At 26.6% G+C, this 25,147-nt stretch overlaps 1 protein-coding gene across 5 annotated transcripts in view; it reads left to right on the forward strand.

Moving 5' to 3' along the window:
• Fas1 (fasciclin 1 Fas1 domain-containing) overlaps window positions 1–25,147 on the forward strand; it is a 264,552-nt gene that overhangs the window by 232,216 nt on the left and 7,189 nt on the right. For 3 of the 5 annotated variants that reach the window (XM_074258907.1, XM_074258909.1, XM_074258911.1), the window contains exons 7-11: window positions 1,040–1,200; window positions 7,612–7,854; window positions 8,028–8,057; window positions 19,750–19,964; window positions 23,980–24,142. In XM_074258907.1, the coding sequence (XP_074115008.1) occupies window positions 1,040–1,200; window positions 7,612–7,854; window positions 8,028–8,057; window positions 19,750–19,964; window positions 23,980–24,142 (812 nt within the window). The remainder of the gene's footprint in view (window positions 1–1,039; window positions 1,201–7,611; window positions 7,855–8,027; window positions 8,058–19,749; window positions 19,965–23,979; window positions 24,143–25,147) is intronic. The other 2 variants (XM_074258908.1, XM_074258910.1) reach the window with 1 other exon arrangement.

The raw sequence follows: 25,147 nt of genomic DNA on the forward strand, positions 1-25,147 counted from the left end.
AGGGCGTATAAATTGATATGCGCCCTTTTGGCATTTGGGTCGCGATATATGAAAAATACATCAAAATGCATGTGGGTACTCAAATGAAAGCTCTTGATGAGTGTAACATCGGGATGAGCTTATATCTTTAAAAATATCATAAATTGACAAAATACAATATAATTTCTTAGTTATTGACATTTTTAAAGATACAATCTCATCCTGATGTTACACTCATCAAGAGCTATCATTTGAATACCCACATCAATTTTTCATATATTTTATATATTTATATATATTATATATATGTATATATGAAAAATATATCAAAATGCATGTGGGTATTCAAATGAAAGCTCGTGGTGAGTGTAACATCGGGATGAGCTTATATCTTTAAAAATGTCAGTAAATAAGAAATGACATTGCTCTCTTGTCAACTAATGATATTTTTAAAGATATAAGCTCACTCCGACATTACACTCATTGAGACCTTTTATTTGAGTACCCACTTGAATATTTAGTATATTTTATATATTATAGATATTTCACAAATACCATATATATAAAATATATAAAAAATGTCATGTGGGTACTCAAATGAAAGGTCTCGATTAGTGTAACATCGAAATGAGTTTAAATCTTAAAAAATGTCGATAATTAAGAAATAATATTGTATTTTGTCAACTATTGACATTTTTGAAGATATAAGCTCACTTCGACATTATGCTCATTGAGACCTTTTATTTGAGTACCTACATCAATTTTTCATATATTTATATATATTATATATATGTATATATGAAAAATATATAAAAAATGCATGTGGGTACTCAAATGAAAGCTCTTGATGAGTGTAACACCAGGATGAGCTTATATCTTTAAAAATGTCAATAGTTAAGAAAGTACAGTGCAATTTAACAATAGTGATTGCAAGGTTACAATAGTAATTAATAATCTTGACATTATTAACATAAAAATGCCGTTTAATTGATTCCATTTGTGCAAATGACTTAATTAAAAATACCTAAAAGCAATACAATATAATATTAATTAATTCCAGTGTACGTGAAGTCCAACACCCTTGTCGGGGACGCGACACATTCAACTGGAGTGGTGCTAGCGGAAATAGTGAAAGCCAACATTCCTGTTAAAAATGGTGTCGTCCATTTAATCCAGCGGCCGTTGATGGTAGTCGACAGCACTGTCCAGCAATTCCTCGCGGTCAGTACTAATTTATTATTTACCAGTCCGATTAATTATTTATTATCGATACTCTAGCGATTAACATTTATAAATTACATGTGCACAGCCGATCTCTGGATAACTCGATTAGAGAGATATCATTCTATTGAATTTGACCTAAATGTTATTCAATTATGCAATCTTCTTTATCACTAACTAATACTCAGTATAAAATAAACAAACCAAACAAAACAAAATGCAACAACGCTGCATTACTGCACCGCCTATGTACTTTATTACAGTGATACATGTTTATTTATTTACTTATTTTTTGAGTAAATCAATAAATATGTATTCGTAATTATCAGCAGCAAAATATCAATAAATGTCTGCATCTTTGCTAGTGAAATGTATACTATCTACTTTCTTTTCTTTGCTACTAAATTATTTGTTTTTCAGGAAAATAAATATCCGAATCCGCTAGTCGTTTTTTTAAATTAATATTTGAGTTTTTTAATAAACGATTAATTAATTAGCTAGTCGCTTTAAAAAGAGTTTATTAGATAAATTTTTGTACCTTTAATTACAATAATAAAAAATTTTATTAATTTAATTTTAAAAATCCCAGGACTAATTTTTCGGAAAAATACAATTAATATTTACAACAAATTAATCATTATTTAATTTAATGGAAAAATTTTGTTGGATGTTTTTCGGATTAAAATTCATATTTTCTCGATTTAAAAAAAAAAAATTGACATTTACTCTGATTAAATAAATATTTATAACGTTAATTTAGTGTGTAAGTATCCTTTTTATATACGGAAAATTTAAAAAATAATTTCTAATTATATTTATAAAAATAGTATGATACGGAAGAACCCCGAGGAATAGTTAGTATATATTTATGTGTATAAAGTAAACTCCCTGAGGCATTAGTCATTTCTGAAAGTCACTCTTCTTTGCTCAACAAGGTAACTTTAAATGTCTTTAACGATCCCCCTGCGGACGAGGCCAGTAAAAGCCTGGAGCTCCCTACAGAAGCAAGCGGTCCTCTTTTCCTCCCAGTAAAGACTCTTCTTATTTTATTTTTAGTTTATAAATACCGGGGAGTTGTCACTTCTTATTCTTTGCTTTATGAGCTTTTAGAAATTATTAATAACGTCTATTTCATGGAAAGGTGTTTATTTGGAAGTCATTTAACGCTTTTTTCCATCGTGTTAATTAATATTATTTTATTATTATTATTAATAAAAAAAATTGTTAATTTTATAATGAAAAAAAAATAATAAATAATAATAATAATAATAATTGCAAGATTATTATTATTATTATTATTATTATTATTATTATTATTTTTATTTTTATTTTTTTTTTTTAAGTTCCATAAAAATAACAATTAAATTAAATTTTGATGATGAAGCATTAAAATTTAATTTAAATATCAATGTCTTTATTAAAATAAATAACAAATATTTAATATATAATATATGACGTTTTAAATGTAAACATAAATTATTTTATTTATTTAAATTCAAATATCAATAATTGATTGCAGCTATACAAAATAAAATATTGTGGATAAATATTTAACGAAAATCGTATACTGTTTGGGGAAAACAGATTTTCTCTTGTGGTTTATTTTATGTTGCCCATTACTTCAGTCATTCGATAATCGACTCCCTTGGTAATTTCCTTCGTTTAATATTTACTAAACTACATTTCTACCGGAATATACTAGCAGCCTGTACTACTGACATTAACTATGTTACTGCTGAGATTTACAAATTATGAATAAAAACGATTTGGGTTAATGATTTTTCAATATTTTAGATCACAGTTTTAATTATTTGAATATTATTAATCTAAATAAACTGAGTGAAGATCGTCAAAAAACTTGATATAAAAAATAATAATGACAAAAAAATATGTAAAGTTTTATTAATTATTGGCAGTGAATTTTTTCTTTAATAATTCGGTACAAAAAAAATTAAACAGTTTCTCAAGAAAATTTGGAATTTTTTAAACAGAGTAAAAATGAATTTTTATCCGAAAAAACCATCCGAGTACAATTTTTTACAGTGTAATAAAAATTTTTTTTTCCAAAAAAAAAAAAAAACTACAGATCACACTTTACTCTCAATAATTAAAAAGTGTTTCGAATTAGCACCAACAATTTCCCATCTGTATGAATAATTGCCTATAAAACGATTACCGATAAAAAAAAATTTAATTAACCAACTTTGAGCATTGAAACAAAAAAAAAGTTATTAAATAAACTCTGGACGAAAGTTTCTCGAAAAAATATTAATATGCAAATATATACATATAAAAAAAGTCAAAAAAAAAAAATTTTACACACTAAAGTAAAATCGGTGTAGGGCGGGTTTCATGAATTTATATTAGTGCCATGCGTCAGAGCCCAAAATGTACTTAAATGTATTCCGTAACAGTGTCTGTGAATTTATATCTGCATAGTCTCACATATTACTCACCGAAGGTCGAAGAAAAGAGAACAAAAAGAATAAAATAATAATAAAAATAGGTAACACGAGATAATAAGCCTTCCGTCCTGGCGTAATCGTAACAATGAATAAATAAGTGTGTGTCCGGTTGACAATTTATATTTTATTTTATTTTACTTTTTTTATTGTTATTCTCAGTTGCGGATACAAATAAAAGCCAAATAAAATAAAAAGTAATGTAAATAAAAAAAGGGGTAGGAAGTAGAGTAGTGTAAAGTAGAAAGAAAAGAAGGAAATAGGATACTAAAAAAAAGGAGCTACAAAATTCAACGTCACAATTTGTTCTTTTTTTCTGTTTTCTGTTCGCTTCTTGTATGTTACGGATCGAACCCTCATTCTGGTTTCTCTGGTTTCTCTGAGCAGTCCTTCAAGGTAATTTTTTTTCATCACATTCATCTTTTTTGTTGTTTATTTTTTTTTTCTTTTTCACGGTCATTTATCAATTTTGTGAACAGTTTGTCCGTAATTTTTTTCCAAAAGGTTTTCCACCCAAAATTTTAATAATCAAGTAATTTTTTGTAGTCAATTTAGAAAAATCAAATTTGGACGATTTTTTCTAAAAAAATTGAATTTTTTTTAGAGTAAAAAAATTTTTTTAATCAAAAAAATGAAATTTACCATTTTTACAATTTTTCTTTAACCACAGAAACTTTAAAAAAAATTTATTGAGAATTTTTTAAGCAATTTTTAAAACGAAAATAAAAAAAAAAAAGCGGACATGCTTAGATCACAATATTAATTTCATTTATTTCAAATTTTAACTTCATTTATCAACTATTTCGAACGATTTATCATTTTTCGCACAACTACAATATAATATTCGGCATAACTTCCGTTTCCTTCATTTCCCGAATAGAAATTAGAAACCCAAAATCATTAACAACGCGTTGATTTCATTTCATTTATTACATACTGCTTGATATACTTTTTAACTAAATTATTGTGTATTCTTCATTTTCAGTATTCATTTTTTAAAAGCATCGATTGACCATTAAATATACTAATTTGATCTTTTCATCGCCTTAATGTGTCGCTTTTGATGTAATTTTACGCATGCTTTTAATATTATATCACTACTCACACAAACAATAATCACAAACTATTTATTCCGTAAACTAATGCACGAAAAAAATTTTTTCTACGGTTTAAATTCAAATTTTGTAGTGTTTTAAGTGTCTTCTACTAGAATTTCTAGTTCTTACTCGATATCGCTGGCCGATTACTGGTTTAAATCGAGTGAAAACTTAATTATTTCTACAAGGGTTGTGCGCTAATTTTTATATTTTGATTAAAAAATTAAATTCGTTATTTTCTTGGTTCAAGAATTTTTCTCTTGATTCAAGTTAATTTTTTTTTCAATATATGAGAATTAAACTTTAGAATTTTTCCCACAAAAATACTACATTCTTTACTTCAGCTAAAAATTTCCTTAAAAAAAATAGTATATTGTGCCATAAGGAACGAAAGTACTACATTCTGTCCCGCGTGTGTGATTGCCACCCGAGCCGAAGGCGAGGGTGGCAAACACGCGGGTGAGGATGTAGTACTTTCGTCTCGTGTCACACATACTATTTTTTCTCCTGCCAAGCCGAAAATTCGCGAATCTGTTAATGCAATAGCATCGTAGGTAATCATGGAAGGGGTCCAGGGGCGAAGCCCCGGCGGGGTGTTGGGGGCAGTCAAGAAAAATACAATTTAAAATTATTATTTAAGTAAAGATATTAAAAAAAAAATTAGTGTTATGAAAATAACAGAATAATTTTTATTATAACTTTAAATAATCATATTGATAAATATTAATAGTAATTATAAGCATTCATTTAATAATAATTATGGATAATCTTAATGATAATATTAGATGATAATTTTAATATAAGAATAATTTTAGTGACAATTTAAAATTTTTATTATTAATAATTTAAAATTATTATTTAAGTAAAGATATTAAAAGAATTAATTTTATGTTATAACTTCAAATATTCATATTGATAAATATTAATAGTAATTATAAGTATTCATTTCATAATAATTATGAATAATCTTAATAATAATATTAGATGATAATTTTAATATAAGAATAATTCTAGTGACTTGGTGATTTAACATATTTTATGTAAATCAACCTTTTTTTGGTACAATATGATAATTTTTGAAATTTTCAAACTATAACATTATCATATCACAGTTATTGCATTATATTACTCTTATAACATATCACTCTAATATTATTTAGTGTAATTTATTGGTTATGTTTTGGGCTTCTCCCTCGATATCTCTACCAGCCTCGTCGTTAGTGTCACTTGAGTAGGGACTATCTGTAGAACTCATGTTTTACGACGAATTTTTTTTATTTAAAATCAAATCACTAAATTACATTATTTTTATTATAATTATAATGCACTAATATATTGCACTAATGACGCAACATCAAGTGCTGACGGAGAAATTATGTGTTAGAGAGAGAACGTACAATGCGTGAGAGCCGATGTAGGCACTATTGCGCGTGCGCGTTCATTTATTCCGAGGATAGAAACTGCTGCTTTATTCCGGCTGCAAGCGGAAGGAATTTGAATTTTCGGCTTAGGCAGGAGAAAAAAGTACTTTTTGCTTATCAAAGTTTATTTTTTTATCAGTGTATAAATAATTATTACCGTAAATTTAAGATATCTATTTGCTTCACAAATTTTAGCTCTAAAATGATTAAAATTCCGAATTTTAAACTAAAATTGCATTAGATTACTTAATTTTTGACCGCTTAAACCAAAGACTTCGCGCCCGTGGCGCAGAGTGGGGAGCTCTGACATCAGACAGTCCACGAAGTGGGGATGGCGCCCAACTAGTACACTTTCCCAGCTTGCAGTCAGAGTTATAAAATGATTGCAAAAAAAAATGAAATTATTAATTAAACAATGCATGCATGAATGTCGCATGATTGCACCTCTTTACCATAAGTACAATCAACATCATTTTTAATATTTATTCAAATAAATAAACAAATACATCATTCAATACATCAAAAAATCATTTTCAATAAAATTATCATAAAAATTTTCAATTTTCCACAGTTTGTAATTATTAATTATTAATTACAATAATTATCTTTAATTCATAACGCGTAATAATTAATCCGACAAAATTTAGGATTTTTTTTATTATTATTATTCTTTAATAGTTAGTGCTCTTATGGTTTTAATATTAATATACTATTATTGTTATTGTTATAAATTATTATGTATATTGTAAAAAAAGTTATTTTTATTAATTTAAACTAAATAATAAATTTATTCGTTTACTTTTTTGTGGTGCTTTGCATGTCTCTATTGGACTGCATGTCGTATAGGGCATCGTAAGTACTTGAAATAAAATTTTATTTTGCAAAGAAAATAATATTTTCTTTCCTTCCTTTTAAGATTTAAAGTTTATTTTTATAAAGACGATCCTGGATAAGCCCCACCCGCAAATACCCAGCTAATGTCCCGTTAATTGCTGCCGTGATAATAAAAATAATAAATTACTTTTGTTACTTTACCGTGATTAAAAATTCCTGGTTTAATTAATTTAGTTTATTATTTTTATGGACTTTAATTATTTTTATTTTTTATAGATTCTGTAATTTTTTAATGGATTGAACGCTCTTTTAAATAAAAAATTTATAACAGTATTCAAAAATTTTTATTTAAATGAAAAATAATAAATTAAACCAGTCTATTAAGAAAATTTAAAGTAAAATTTTTTGCAATGTTTTTGAAAATTTTATTTGTTTTTTTCAGATTTAAAAATTTTCCTAATTTTTATGGATCTATAAAAAATTTTATTTTATAAAAAAGAGCGTCCAATATTTGCATCCGAAGGATATAAATCCCACAAAAGTAAAAAATTCTACTAATTAATAAAATTAAATTATTATCCAAACAAAAAAAAACAGGACAAAGAAGACGGACCTGTGTACAAGTTCTACCAGGCGATTCGTGACTACGGGGATGATTTCATGGACATCATTACCCGTTTGCAAGACATAACTCTATTTGCGCCAAGTAACGCCGCTTGGGATGAAGAGGGCGTGAAACATATCCTCCAGGACAAAAAGCGGTTCAAAGAAATACTAAATTTGCACTACGTGCGCGAAAAGCTTCCACTCGACAAAATCAAACAGAAGAGCTTGAATCAGGTAAAACACTTTTTTATTTGTTACTTGTTTATTCAATTAAGACCAATAACACTTCTACAAATCTATACTCAAATACTCAAACTACTTTTTATTTTATTTTTTTTTTCTTAATAATAAAACTAATTTTTCGACGTATAAAAACACATATTTTCTTTTTTTATTTTGTTCTTAAGATGCCACTCGATGGAAAGGGATTTTATGGGGTAAAATATTTTATTTAAACAAAAAAATTTTTAGTTTTTTTTTTTAGAATTTTATTTTTGAAACATTTTTTTAGCATGTTTTTGATGAATTTTTTCATAGAAATAGAATAAAATAAAAGAAAAATATTTAAAATTTTGAATATTTAAATTTTTATAAAATTACTCTCATTTTTAATTACACACCAAGATTTTTATTTTTTTATACGGATTCCGAGAAAAAAAAAGTTAAGATCTGATCATTAATTTTTTATTCAAAATAAATGTTCTTTCCAAAATAATTTTTTAATAACCGATTGTCGTCAAGAATTTTTTGTCTTGAATTCTGACTTCTTGGCTCAAGACAATTGAACCTTCGGTCGATAAATATTGTTACTTAATTCGAGGAAAAATTATCTTCGGTCGGTAAATAAAAAAAATTTTTAACTGTAAAATTTTCTCTAAAATTTGGAATAATTCCATTTTCATTTCAAGAACTTTAGATTTTTGGTTTAATGAGTTGTCTTTTCATTTAAATTAACAAAAAGTCGCTTGTAAATAAATACTAATATAGATTATATTTTTCTCATTTCTTCGAAAATATTTGATTTAGTAATTTGCAAAAGAATAAATGTAATTGAAATAAATTTTTAAAACGAATTAAAAAATATCTATATTCAGTTTTTTTAGATCTGCATGATCAGATCTAATCTTCTTTTCTCGGAAATACATAACCCAAAATGTATGAAATGAATTTCTCTAGTACTAATAGCAACAAAAACGACAAAGCAATGTAATGTAAAAATAAAACTCGTAAAAAGATAATGGAATGATAGAAAAATAGAGTAGTACAGGGAAGAGTCTAAGACGCTTCAGAGCGATTTAACTGGGAATTTATCTGGTGCGCAGCGTACCGAGTTAAAAGGCGAGAAAGTGCCAACCGAGTTTGAGTTGCTTTGAGAATCTACGTAACACATACACGCACACAAAGACGAGCTTACAACACGGAGAAGAAATCATTCAGATGGATAGACTTGACATTAAATCGACGTTTTCGACGTAGGATCGTTTGACTCAACGTTTTATTACCACTTATAATGCTCTTATTTTATTACATCCGTCTCAACATGTAAATTATCTGTCTGTTATAATAATTTTAACTTTTTTCCTTAACGGATTTTTACGAGCGAGTATGCTGAGTGATTTTTACCAGCAAGCATAAAAAAATATAATTCGAGCCAAATATTTATGTATAGAGATGAAAAGAATTCAGTGATTATTTCTTCCTTTAACATTCAGTACAATAAATTCGATTACCTATTATTTATTTATATTTTAATTTATTATTTAATAATAATTTATTCATTTTTGAACGAACAGGGTTATTTAAAGTTATTATATTTATGTGTAAATTATATATATCAATATATCCATAATATTAATCCCAACAAGAGTAAGTTATTTATTTAATAATGAAATTCCATTATTTATTATAGTTTTTATTTATCCACTGTACGATATATCTTTCTGTTGAATTTTATAAATTCTTTAGTTTTCCTTATTTAGACATTAATATAATATTTATCATTATTTATTTATTACATATTTTACTAGTTTTTTTTTTCTTTTTTAACTATCATTTTCATTTCGTTTATAATTTTTTGATGAAACTTTGTTTTATTGCCTTATTTTCACTGATGGAAATAAATAATTGAACTATTTTTAAAAACATGAAACTCATGAGAAAATTCATTTTACTTCGGGACATTATTAATACCCGCTATTTTATTTTTCCGGCAATATCGATCGTTATTAACAGCTTAATATCAATCTGCAAGATAAATAATCATCAATTGGGTGAAAGTCGTGAAGTTTCAATGCAAGATCACTCAATATTGTTGTGAAGAAATCAAATTTATAAAATTTAATCATTTATTCTGTGACAATAATCAATCAATTAATCATTAATCCATACATTGTATAACCTACCAATAATTATATCATAAAACCAAAATTGTTTGAAGATAATTTTATTTGTTCAACTCAAATTCTAAAATCATACAAAATTTTTTCTTCTTATAAAATATTGTACTTAACCTCATAAAAAATCATAACCTAAAACTACGGCAAAAACGAACTTGAAATCATGCACTTAATCTTTAAAAAAAATCTCATCAATTTTTCGATTTATTTCTCTTCAATTACTAATTAATCAGTTATTGAAATCGAAAAGTCCATCAACTTCCAAAAATTTCTGTTTATATATCTCTTATTAATTTATCCAAAACTTTCTTAATATTTTTCTGCAATACCTCGGCAGTTTACAGATATTGATATCCGAACAAAAACAGTTCCACTGTAAAAAATTACGCCAAGTACACGTTCACAACTCTTGATTTACAAAAATGCCAAGGAGAAATTATCATTTTACAAAAAGATGTAAAATCAAAAAAAAAAAAACAGACCAAGTAGCCGTTATGATCTTTCATAATTGAAAAAATTTTGTGATAAATTTAACGAATAAAAACAATTTTTTAGACGTACTTGGCGTGCGTCGTTGAGTACCCAAAATTTTTTCAGATGAATCGTGATAACGTGATAATATCCCTCAGGTAACTCATTGATGTCAAATATCAGTAGTTCAATAATCACCTTATCTCCTGTTCTTTCCCTCTTCACAGCATTGCTGTATGTCTGATAGAAGTTTGATTAAACATCGTTTTTAATGTACAACTTTTAATAACTTTCCAATGAATGAACTGATTTTCAAGTGGCTGGCAGCATTCAATGCCGTTTTTTAAGCCCCGTAAAGAATTTTTAAGTTCGCATTGATCAAACGTTAAAATTTAGGAGTACTTCCGAAAAAAACACTTTTTTCGGTTTTCTTTCGTTCACGATATCTTTTGAATGAATTAACCGATTTTGACTGGTCAAGCGGCAATTGACGTGATTTTTCAAGATCAAGAGCTGATTAGTTTTTGGAGATAATCGACTGAGCCGTTTAAAAGTTATTCCAAAAAAGACACTTGAAAACAAAAATTTTTCTGAAATTTTTTCACGGTTTTTTTGAGATATCTTGAAATCCATCTATCGGAATCGGTCAAAATTATATTCAAAATCCAAGTTCGTTGATGTTTTTTCAAATGGGCCAACCACGATGAAATCGGTAAAGTCGTTCATAAGTTATGGGAGGTTCACACACACACACACACACACACACACACACACACACACACACACACACACACACACACACACACACACACACACACACACACATATATATATATATATATATATATATATATATATATATATATATATATATATATATATATATATATATATATATATATATATATATATATATATATATATATATATATATATATATATATATATATATATATATATATATATATATATATATATATATATATATATATATATATATATATATATATATATATATATATATATATATATATATATATATATACACACACCGTGACACCCTCGTGGGGATACTCATGTAAGTTTTCTGTGACCTTCAAAAAATTTTCAATTTTCTTAGCGAGAAGTTAAAAATATACTGGTGGCAAGAAAAATGATTACTGAATTAATTATAAAAATTGCTTAGTAAATTAATGATCAAATTTCGTGATAAAATCCTGTTTTTTTTTAAATTTATAGTAGAAATAAATCTTACTTTAAAATAGGGCTCCGATGTTTCTTGTACATTTATTAATGCTATATTTTCTAATGAAGTCAATTTAATTAACAGTTCATTCAATTAATAAACTGATTCATTTTTTCTCGATCTGAATGAAATGTTCGGAAGCTATTTAGTTGTACAAATATCAATCTTATCCGTGAAATAATGAAAACAAGCATGAATTTCAATTGTTATCGATTCATATGGTTGCATCAAAATGATCATCAGTAGGGTTAATGACTTGGTGAGGAAGGGCTGAAAAAATTGTCCGTAAAATCGCTTTTCATATCAGTTCTCTGGCTCAGTTATCAGAAATGAAAAAATTTTGGGGACTCAATGACGCACGCCAAGTACGTCTAAAAAATTGTTTTTATTCGTTAAATTTATCACAAAATTTTTTCAATTATGAAAGTTCATAACGGCTACTTGGTCTGTTTTTTTTTTATTTTACATCTTTTTGTAAAATGATAATTTCTCCTTGGCATTTTTGTAAATCAAGAGTTGTGAACGTGTACTTGGCGTAATTTTTTACAGTGGAACTGTTTTTGTTCGGATTTTACATCTTTTTGTGAAAATTTCTTCTTTTGACGTGATGAGCACTCGATTTTCGAAACACGAGGTAAAACCAATGACTTCACGATTTTTGAAAATCTTCGATTTTCTTAATGGATAGTTAAAAAAATCATCAAAGTAAATTTAAGATTTTTTTTAGAAATTATATTTACATTGAAATTTTTTTTTAATTACAATTTCCGCCATTTAGAAATACAGAAATTACATATTTCATAAAAAACGTTGCATTTGTTCTTTCGTTTTTACATTCTCACAGAGTATTTAAAATTTGTCCCTTATAGAGACTGAAAAAAATGGATTTATCAACCATATACATAGGCAGGCTTAGTAGAGGGTTCTATTCATAATTTACTAACAAATAGTTGTTACATACATAATATCTCGCATTTTTTGTTACAATCACATCTTTTATGCTCTCATTCTCGTTGTACTTCACTGTAAAGAGAGAATGATAATAATTACATCAAAGGAAAAAAACAGAAGTCGAGAAAAAAATTACTTACTGATCATTATATTATTCACCATGTAATAAGTCACCGTACAATATTTTGCAAGCTTTTTGTGCTTGGTATATATAACCTATACTCGATATCATTAATGGTAGCCAGTAATTGTTGCGCATGATAATTTCCATCGTTTGTTAACTACGGCAATTTTTCACAATTCATTGTCTTAATCATATTATTATTCAAATTAACACTCGAGAAATCAATAGTCTTATCAGCAAACGAAACAAAATAATGTGATTTAAAATTGATAGTAAATTTTGATTTGTACCTGGAAACACTTAAATGACTTACTGTACGTAATTTTAGTCGACTTATAACGATACAAGTCAAACAAATAGTGTATGTACATCGGTATTAACAAATAATAATTATTATTTTAGTATAGCATCCTTCCCCTTCAAGGAATAAGATGTTATAAATATAATAATAAAATTTTGATTTAAATTTTGAAAATTGAATTTTCGCGCGCTATTTGGAATAAGAATGAATAATTTTCTTAATAACTAATAATTTAGCATCCTTTTCTAAACAGGAAGAATTATAATTGCTATTATTATTATTGCAATGATAATAATAAAATTTCATATGAATTTTTAACTTTAAAATTTCCCACGTTTTTTGAAATTATAACTACTATAATTTATATTAGTCGTCGCTATGTGTTTACTTAGAATTCCTTCGACTGAGGGCCGGATGTTAGATTAATTAAATAATAATCTTCATAACTATAACAATAACAATAATAATAATAATAATAATAATAATATCTCTATAACAATAATTATGATAAAGACAGAATTATACAAGTATTAAAAAAAATAAAATAATAAAAAGTTTTCTAAAATAAAGTTGTGTTAATTATTTTACAAATACATGTAAAGAAATAATCAATGAATTTAAATTCAAAATAACAGCTTAATTTTTCAGACATGCCAGGTGCATCTAAAAGCATTACAGCTTACAGCCGGGCATGTATTAGGATTATGTATGAGTACAATAAATTTGAATTAATTTTAATATAATATTTAAAATGAATTCAAATTCGCGCCTTTCTGGCACATAGTGACACCTGCTGGATACATTTAGGAGTATCCCAGTTCAAAGCTGAAAAAGTAATGAAAACAATTCACACTATATATTTACATCAAATGTCTACAACAAATATTCATTATTATAATTAAGTTAAACAATGATAACAATAATATTGATTATAATAATTAAAATCAAACGTTAAAATAGAATAAAATTACAATTTTAAATAGACTAGATTTGAATTAACCGCCTATTTTATCAAACTTTCAATGGGAATGGAACAACTCTGATACTATACAGAAGTATACTATTCTCACAAAATGTAATGTACCAACTTAAAAATAAAAAATCTGGAACAGAGTAACTATCCGGAGAGGATCTCAGGCGTTAAATGGAAACGGACTAACTCTAATACTCGGTGGTATACTATACACAGAAAATTGAAAAGTACCAACTTCGAAATAAAAAATTCGACCGAAATTAGTAAAATCTTTCGTAGTATCGAAAAATGGGGGAGCGAAAATTTTATAAATTAAGATAACGCTAAAAAATGAAAAAAATTATATAATTATTGCTGTTTTATAAAAAGAACTAATAATTAAACTATTTAAAGCGCGTGACAAGTGTTGACATGTATATAGTAATAAAATAAATCAAGTTGAAAATAAAGTGAGGTTATGTTGACATCTGACTCGAGAATAAAGGCACTGTAGCCTCGCGCCTACACGTTCACACACATTTCATGTGTGCTGTTGAACGTGTACTTGGCTTGAGGCACGACAGTGCCTCCGGATCCGGATACTCTTACACTATTACATCATCAAATATTTTTCACGTACCAATAATTAATAATTAATAATAATTATCGTAATTATTTAATCAATAATTTTTTCATCTGTATTTTTTAATAATTATTTACTTTTACAACTATTGTTATAAATAAATTTCATCTTAAATAATTAATCGACTTATTAATAATTATGACACACATTATTCATCAATTAATCATTAATTAATAACGCATTGATTAATCAATTAATAATTAATCTACGAATATTTTATCTGAACAATTGAACGAAAATCTATCCACTCATTAAAATGTTAATTATGTATTTTACTTAATTATAAATTATTTGGTATAATTATTTAATTATTCAACCATCGTTTGTTTTTAAAAAATCAATTTCACTTTGTTTCATAAATAAATAATAACAGGCTGCATTAATTATTTATAGCTTTTACATTGTTTAATTATTCAACTAATTATCAACCGTAAATTTCAAATTGATTAATCATAACTATACAGGGTGTCCGAAAATTAAAACAAAAGTTATATGATCATCTGTTTCCAATATTCTAACACCATTGAGATCCCAGCAGCCGTGTAAACAATCGTTAATAACACCAATAGAAAGCATTTATTAATCATTAAGCCAGCAAATTGATAAATGTAGTAATAGATAATGCCGAAAAGCGAAAACGGCCATTGGTGTCCACGATTAGATACTGAGTACATTAATACGCTAATTATAAGCTCGTTTCTCGTTCACCGAGCACTAAACCAACAACATCCAAAACACTCATACCTTACGGCAATTATTATTAATATTACTATTATTATTTTCATTGTTATTGTTAACTTAGATAATTAACGTGATAATTAATAATATCAATTATTAGGAACACATTAATCGGCTGAATGATAATATCAACTGTTTAATTAATAAATAATAGGGTACGTACCGTGAATTTCAGTAAAGTTGTTAGAAAGCAGTGTAGTGTACTTCTGCATTATTTAATCGATCACGATGTACCGAATTACGACACATGTGTACGCGGAAATATTAATTAATTTAAATAATCGATATGTCTAAACGCTAATTTAATATGGACCCTCTGCCTCCATTTTCGACTGCATTATTATTTGTATTCTATATTCTATCTACTTGTTCAACATTTAGATGCTAATAATTCATCGGAATTATTATTGTAATTTATCGCATTCAATAATTAACTATCTGGTGAATTATTTCGACAGAAGCATCATTTATTGGTTTAAATTATATGAAAACTAGGTCTACTGACCTTAAAAATAACAAATGAACATGTATGGTTAATTCAAATTTTTAATATTAATTAATTATTGATAGTTAATATTTATGAATAATTTAATAATATATAAGCTATAAATAATTAATACAGCCTGTTATTATTTATTTATGAAACAAAGTGAAATGGATTTTTTAAGAACAAACAATGGTTGAATAATTAAATAATTATACCAAATAATTTATAATTAAGTAAAATACATAATTAATATTTTAATGAGTGGATAGATTTTCGTTCAATTGTTCAGATAAAATACTCGTAGATTAATTATTTATTGATTAATCAATGCGTTATTAATTAATGATTAATTGATGAATAATGTGTGTCATAATTATTAATAAGTCGATTAATTATTTAAGATGACATTTATTTATAATAATAGTTGTAAAAGTAAATAATTATTGAAAAATACAGATGAAAAAATTATTGATTAAATAATTACGATAATTATTATTAATTATTAATTATTGGTACGTGAAAAATATTTGATGATGTAATAGTGTACGAGTATATCAATATCTGTAAACTGCCGAGGTATTGCAGAAAAATATTAAGAAAGTTTTGGATAAATTAATAAGAGATTATGAACAGAAATTTTTGGAAGTTGATGGACTTTTCGATATCCATAACTGATCAATTAGTAATTGAAGGAAAATAAATTGAAAAATTGATGAGATTTTTTTAAAGGTTAAATGCATGGTTTAAAGTATGTTTTTGTCGTAGTTTTAGGTTATGATTTTTTATGAGGTTAAATACAATTTTTTATAAGAAAAAAAAATTTTGTGTGATTTTAGAATTTGAGTTGAACAAATAAAATTATCTTCAAACAATTTTGGTTACATAATATAATTATTGGTAGGTTATACAATGTATGGATTAATGATTAATTGATTGATTATTGTCACAGAATAAATGATTAAATTTTATAAATTTGATTTTTTCACAACAATATTGAGTGATTTTGCATTGAAACTTCACGACTTTTACTCAATTGATGATCATTTATCTTGCAGATTGATATTAAGCTGTTAATAACGATCGATATTGCCGGAAAAATAAAATAGCGGGTAATAACAAAGTCCCGCAGTAAAATGAATTTACTAATGAGTTTCATGTTATTAAAAATAGTTCAATTATTTATTTCCATCAGTGAAAATAAAGCAATAAAACAAAGTTTCATTAAAAAACTATAAACGAAATTAAAATGATAGTTAAAAAAGGAAAAAAAAAAACTAGTAAAATATGCAGTAAATATATTATGTTAAATAATATTTTAATTTCTAAATAAAGCAGAACAATATTGTTTAAGAAAGCAAAGTTTTGTATGAATATTTAAAAAAAGAATTAATTTCTCAATTATTCTGTATCTGCACTAATATTCGATAATAACTCTAACATTTTTTTATGTTTGCTCGTAAGAATCATTCAATATGTCAAAAAATCGTCTTCTAAAAGGAAGTAAACAATTTTCTTCAATGCGAAAGAAAGTAATACTTTGATATCAACTCTTTTTTAACCGTAACCACTCAAAATATTCGGGATCTAATTCCTGAACGTAAAAGTTTAGATTCAGCTTTGAAGTATCATTTTAAAACTAGATCCAGCTTTTTATCTTTACCACAAGACACCACACTGGAATTTCGGTGGCTTTTTTCGACTACGACTGCGACGCTTAAGAAATTTTCTTGTGTCAGCTCTTATAAAAAATTCACCATATATTTATGTCGACATTTTATCATTACACGTCTATACATATATTTTCGTTCTGCAGACACTGTCACACATCGTCCTCGACTTTATATCCAGAAAAATCTTTGGAATATAAAAATTTATTTCACTATTTCCTCTTTCATATTTATTTATGTCGACATCAAAGGAATCCTTGCTCGTTTTATCCATTTTTGTTTTACTATTTATTAAACTTATTTATTTTTTACTCAATTTTTCCATTTTCGTTACTTTGAGTGACATTCCATCATCATAAAAAAAAAAGTGTGTTCAAAATTTCCAAATGAATTTACTAACAAACATTGAGGACGTTCCCAAATAAATTAGTTTGATTATATAAAATTACCTTTAAGTAATTTTATGGACCGATTATATAGTAGTTTTTATCGAACCTCTTTAAGGAGGTTCGAGCAAATCTAATGTAAAAAAATAATTTCCAACTTTGAGCTTTGAAATTAAGTATACGTATAAATAAATACGTAATTTATCTAACCCCAAAATTTTAAAAAGATTCACCGTTTAGTTACTTAGATATTAAATTCCAAAAATCACATTTTTTATCTCCTTACACACGGGCTCTTACGGTGGACAAACTTTAGTCGAGACTTTATTTTTTTCAATATTAACCTCCCAACTTTAACGAATGAAAAGATATACACAAGAAACTTGGATTATTGTAAAATATAAAAAGAATTTAATAATCATACATTACTGATATAATTTTTGAAATATTTAGAGTTTAATTTTATGTTTTTGATTCGTTTATCGTCAGGTATTTATTCGAATAAAGATTTGGCAACGTCGCGTCAACAGCTGAGAAAAAAAAGATTGGAAATATAGTTACAAAGAGAGAAATATTTAACTCACACACTCATCCACGTCTCTGTAATGGGTATAATCAAAGGCGCTGTTGTCAAATCTGTTTATTTAATCCGGCAATTAATAAATACGAAAGTCATTTTATTACTTTATTTTATTAAATAAGTAAAACTCATCAATTATTGAATTGTTCAAATTATTTTAAATTGAAATAAAGAATTTTGACGAATATTGGGAAGACTGAAAGTAAAAAAAATTTAAACATTATTTTGAATCATAAGTTACGCTCAAACTTCCTCAAGAAAAGAAATTTTCTTTTATACCCATTTTGTCAAATATTAATCCATATAATTGAGAGATTAAGTACATTTTTATGATAATTATATTTTTATTGTAAAGTGGAATTCTATAGTTAAATTTAATATCATTAGAAAGGTCATAACTAGAATTGCACATTCCATAACGCAAAGTAATTGAGGGAGTGCTTTATTCTCAATATGTAAAGGACAAGCAATGCTTCTGTTACAACCATATTGCACTTTTACGTAAAAAAAAAAAATACATTTTTTTTAAATTAATATTTTCTTTTTGAATTTTTTTTGTCATCGCAAAATTTTAAAGGAACATTTTCCAAGTCATTTTATTACTTTATTTTATTAAATAAGTAAAACTCATCAATTATTGAATTGTTCAAATTATTTTAAATTGAAATAAAGAATTTTGACGAATATTGGGAAGACTGAAAGTAAAAAAAAATTTAAACATTATTTTGATTCATTTACGCTTGAACCTCTTTAACAAACTTATTTTTTTACCTCAAATTCATTATTCATCAACTGCTAAAGCTTACAATTCAAAGGTACCCTCGAAAACTGTTTTTAAACATTAAAACCCGCCATGACCACTGACCGCTTGTCAGAGTGGGGGAATGTGACGTCACAAGGTCAAGAAAGCGGCGCAGTAAGACTATTTTCGCACTTCTGCGCTTGTGGAGGGGCAAAAGAGCGCTCCGGTAGCAAACTAATTTTTTTTTTCAACTCATGCTAGTTTACATGAGAAAAACATTTCCTAAAATTAAGCACTACTCTTGGGAATGTCCTTAATCTGTTTATATCGAAAGGTTTTTGTCAGACTACTAATTAAAGAACTGCATGATTATTTGCATGTATATGGAATAAATAATAGTCTTCCGCAATGGGATTGAATGTTAAAAAAACTAAATTAATTAAAGGTACCGACAGCAGCATCATGGAAAAGTTTGTACTTTAATGTAGTCGAAGGTTCAAATGGCAGCCAAATGGTAACAGTCGAAGGCGGCGGTGTCAACGCAACAGTAATTACTGCTAACATTGCAGCGACCAATGGAATTATTCATATTATCGATCGAGTACTCGGGATTCCTTACACGACTGTATTGGATAAACTACGAACTGATCCAATGCTCAAGTAAGTTCATTTTTTTTTTTTTTTTTGAGACTTTGGGGAGTTTAGGATTACATTTTGCACTCACTAGCTTTGATTGTAAAATAATCTCGTGGTAAAAAAATAAAAAGGTCACAAGGGCGCGGATAACTCCAGTGTATTCATCTTTGATAATTGGATTTTTCATTAATAAATAATCCGATTTAGTTTCCATCACAATTCTTTAATCTTCTTAACTATTGATGTTTTTTAATCTGTTCTGTGTACATGAATAGAAGGTAAAGTGGAGAATAATTTTTAATTAAAAAATTACCGAGATATGAATTTGAACTCGCGAGCTTTAGTTTCCGCGATTTGATTAATTTTAATAATAATTGGAAAGTAATTAATTAGTTTTATCATAAAAACGATTAATTTACAATTCATCCAAACCATTTTTTTTAATAATAATAATTTATAATTAAATTTATTTCAATGAGTTTTAAGGATTCAATTTTGTAGTTAATTAAATTAAAGAAAAAAAAATGTTTCTAAACTGTATCAGGATTCGAACCCGCGATTTTCAGTTTAAGGAAATCCAAGTACCCTCCCAGTGTAAGGAATTTCTATAAAAAAATAATACGGAGAAATACTTTTGTTATGCATCTTAAAATTAATTAATCGCATTTTTGAGGAAATTTTAGAAAAATTTACTCATTAAATAATTATTAACATTTGATTGACTAATAAAAAATATAGCACTCTGAATTACCAGTATACACTTGACAACACCGCAAGAGTTCTCTAACCTTCAAATTTATTTATATTTACTGTTTAACTAAAATGACTAAGATCTTCTGGCATTTAAAAAAGCGCGGTTACTTATGCGCCGGGTAACTGCGCAAGCGGTGTTGCCAAGTCAAATACAAGACTTTAAAGAACGGAAGGTCCTTGTGATTTTGTATAAAAAATATAAAATATCTCCGTAATACGTTAGGAAACCTACTTTCTTTATTGTTTTAATCGAAAGCTTATTATTTTTCCAATCAAATTGAATGGTGGGGGAGAAGGGGGTCAATTGAACCATTTGAATTAAAAAATCGAAAAAATTGTAAAAACGCTTCATGCCTTAGAATTAGATTCTAATATGTTAAACTCGAATATTATCAAAATTTGAAATCATTGCGATTAATAAATTTTGAAAAATTGAGATTTTTTTATTTTTAGGCATGTAAACTTTTTTTTCGGCTGGTGATAAATTGCTTAATAATACTTCAATTTTTGAATCAATTGGTAAAGTTTGAATTGTAGTCGTTGTATATACTTATACTTTATAATCCTCAACTTTGTTTATAGTGAAATAATAGTTTATTTATTCATTATTTACTATTAATTGTTATAAAATTATATGGGGTCAATTGAACCAGCAATCCCGGGGACGATTGAATCATACGGAGAAGCATGGGACATGCGCGCGCATCTTGACTCTACGTGAAAAAACTCAGGAAAATAACCTAACAATTTGATGAACTGAATTTATAATGAAAATTGTTTTTAAATTGATTTTTAATTTATTTAATATAATATCTGTGCATTAAAACGGTGCAACAGTAATATTAGCAAGTAACAATTAATATATTATTTATTAAAAGTTTGGGTTTGAGTTTTAAATATTATTGGTTCAATTGACCCCAAGTAGTGGTTCAATTGCCCTCAAGCGGGGGTCAATTGAACCATTCGACGCGTTTGGATAAATTAGTAATTTTTAAAAATTCACGTTATTTATTGACTAATTTATGTATTGATAATGACAGTAGCCATAATAAACTAACATTCCAAGAAAAAAAAATTTATTATTTAGTTTTAATTCGAAAAGTAAAAAATTACTAAACTTTTTTTGGTTCAATTGACCCCCTTTTTCCCCAATAAAATTTTTTCAAAATCGTTAATTGCATTAGATTCTTGACCAAATACTCGGCTGGTGGAATCTCCATTTACCTGCATGTAAAAATTACAATTTTCATACCTAATTATTTAATTAAATATCCCGGAAACCTACTGTTTTTTAATTGTTTTATTAATTATTAGGCTACGTAGATTGAATTTATAAATTTTCAGGAAGTTTTTAAAATTTGATTTCTTCCCGTAGATATCCTTAATTAATTTATTTTTGATTATGTTGGTACTTCAATGATTATTTATGAGATTTTTTTTTGCTAATTAAATAAAGATAAAAACAATTTTTTTACCAGGACAAAAATTCGAATCTGCAATTTTAAATTCAATAAATAATATTAATCTTTTCACGGCTGGTAATAATTTTTTTTTTAAATAAAAAAATTTTTATTTTTTTGCATTGTGCTATTAAAAAAAAAAATTAACTATTAAAAAAGAAAATAATACCATTAAAAAAGAAATTTTAAATTCCCAGATCAATAAATTTATAATAAAACATCAAATAAGATTTTTAATTAAAACAGAAAAATGTATAGATCTAAATTTGATAACTTCAAATATTAAAAATTCCATTTTCCATTAAAGTTGGTAACTAAACAGGAAATTGTTCACTTTGAATGTTTAAATAGATTGACACGATCAAAGGAAGTATATATAATGCGAGTGATGATGGTAGGTGTAGATAGTAAAGATGAAATATTCGAAAAAAAAAAAAAATATATATAATTAGTATCAGAGAAAGAGGAGGGTGATAAAGAGTGAAGAGATAAGGCTGAGGCATGGAAGTGTTGAGAGAGGGTGAAAGGTATTTAATATTGTCTTTCTATTGAATTTAAAAGACGCCGCGAGCTATTTTATGTAAGAAATAATGAAAAATTCGCTTAGTGCTGGAAATAGTGAAATTTCATTCTTAATTAAATATTTTTAGTTTTTTTTACGAAATAAATAAATTATCGATCTTAATATGTCTGAATTTCCGTCTGTAATTGTTTTAAGCAGTTAAAAATGCCAAAAACAAAAATATTATGTTGTACTGCTCCTGGAAGTTTTCCACAAAAAAAGTGTCAGACGGTGAGCAAGATATCTCTCCGTTAGATTATGTCAAATGAAAAATTCCAAAAAATTTGTTTAGTGGATAGATGAATGTAGGTATTGACCGAAGAAATAGTCAAAATTTTTATTTTTGACAAAATGACCGCTTCTCAAAGAATAGTTGCCATTTTCTAAAAAATTTCCAACTTCAAGTGGTCTAAAAAATCGAAATAATTTTCAAAAATCTTATTCCTTCGATAAATACCTGAGGAATAGGTCTAAGAAGGTTGTGTAAAAATTTGAAACCGATTGGTCAAACTGTTTTGGAGAAATCGTGCTCACCTCGTTTAACACCAGATTAACAATTAACGAGTTCAATTTTGTTCTTATCATTGTAAAGATTCTCCACATGAAATTTCAATACTTGTGCAGCTGTAATAAAACTTAGTACTTGGAATTCTTAACAGAGGGCGCACAATAGCCGAACTTTCTCGCTCCAGAAGAGTTAAGTCAGACGCTTTAAGGTCTTTTAAAGTTTTACAACAGTATTATTGATTTGTAAATGAGTTTTGTAGCAATTTGATTCAAGTTTGGACATTACAAAAATAGAAAATTAATTTTATAATAATTCTAACCAGATCTGAACTCCTTAATGAGAAAATTCAATAAAATATGGTGAAAAAAAGGAAATAAAAATTGAACATTTGAAAAACGGTTTACTGTTAAGCGAAATAAGTAAAAATGAAAATAAAAATACTGGAAGGTAGTAGATTAGTTTGACTGAAGAATAAAGCTTGAATGCAAATTGGCTATTTTCTCGAACACGTCGTCTATTTAACTATTATATAGACTTCTCACATTCTCTAAACGGGTAACTTTAAAACCAGTCGATTTCCAGTCCTTTTTTTCCTTCCAGCCAACGTAATAAGGGTAGTAAGAATAAAAGTAAGAGTACGTGCAATTACCAACGGCTCAATACTCCTTTGAATCGTTGACTAGATTTTATTCCTTTCCAATCCTCTGATTTTTTTAGAGTTTTTCCCAATCATTATACTATTAATGTTAATTACAGTTCTACATACATGTTGGGTCAACGACGCAATTTCAATGACCGTTTGAGCGAGCCTAAGAAACGGTACACATACTTCGTGCCACGGAACTCAGCATGGGAAAAAGCCAAAAATATATTTCCGTCTGCTTACAAGAAAATTTTCATGCCCGAGTTTAGTTACCATGTGAGTACAATATTTGCAGAAGGAAATTTTTTTATTCATTTATTGTTTAATTATTTAGTATACTGTAAGAAATTTTCGTGTAAAAATGGACGTTTGTAACACGGTTTGATCCATTTTGTTGCACTATACTCTATGTCATTTAGTATAACTGGTGCTGTTATTTTTGAGCAACTTGTTGAGCTTAATTTAATTACATAAATAATTTTGCGAGAAGTTAATTGAACTAAAATAAAATAGAGACGGAAAAAAATTTTTTCAAAATTTTAATTTTTGTTATTCTGAAAAAAGAAAAAAAAACTTCAAAAATGTCAATAATTTGAGAAAAGACATTGTATTTCGTCTACTAATGATATTTTTAACGATATAAGCTCATCCTGACGTTGTATTCATGGAGACCTTTCTTTTGAATACGCACATGATTTTTTCATATATTTTATATATTTATATTTAAAAAAAAAAAATTTCGAAAAAAAAAATTTTTGAAAAAAAATTAAAATTTATTTTTTCAAGTTTCTTGAAAAATTAATCTCTTTGATTGAAAAAATTAAGATTTTTGAGAAAAAAATTTTTTTTTCATTGAAAAAATGTATAAAAATCGAAAAATTGCTATAATCACATAATGGTGATTTTTGCAAAAACAAAGAATTAGAAGCTTCGGGGCGATATGAAAAAAAAATCGCAGCACTTTGAATTTATCAGGGGTTTTAGGGGACACTTGGAGGTTGAAAAATTACCGACGATATCCTTTGTTCATCAATTTTATCCAAAGTTATACCAAGTTATCCAAATATCCTTAATTATGCGAATTTTTGTCGTTTTTTCAGTTAAAGTTTTCAATAAAAAAAAATTTTTTTTGACAAAAGCTATCCACAGTATCTTATAGAAAATATCGTGTAGTTTTTAAAACCGTCCTTCGATTTTCTATACGATCATTATTTCCAGAGTTATTGATTGTCAAAGTGAAAAAGTACTTTTTTACTTTGACTGACAATAACTCTGCGGCAA

Source organism: Cotesia typhae, unplaced genomic scaffold (assembly GCF_013202065.1).
Source record: "Cotesia typhae breed Kobodo isofemale line unplaced genomic scaffold, CoteBio_Ctyphae scaffold_91, whole genome shotgun sequence".
NCBI classification, from domain to species: Eukaryota; Metazoa; Arthropoda; class Insecta; order Hymenoptera; family Braconidae; genus Cotesia; species Cotesia typhae.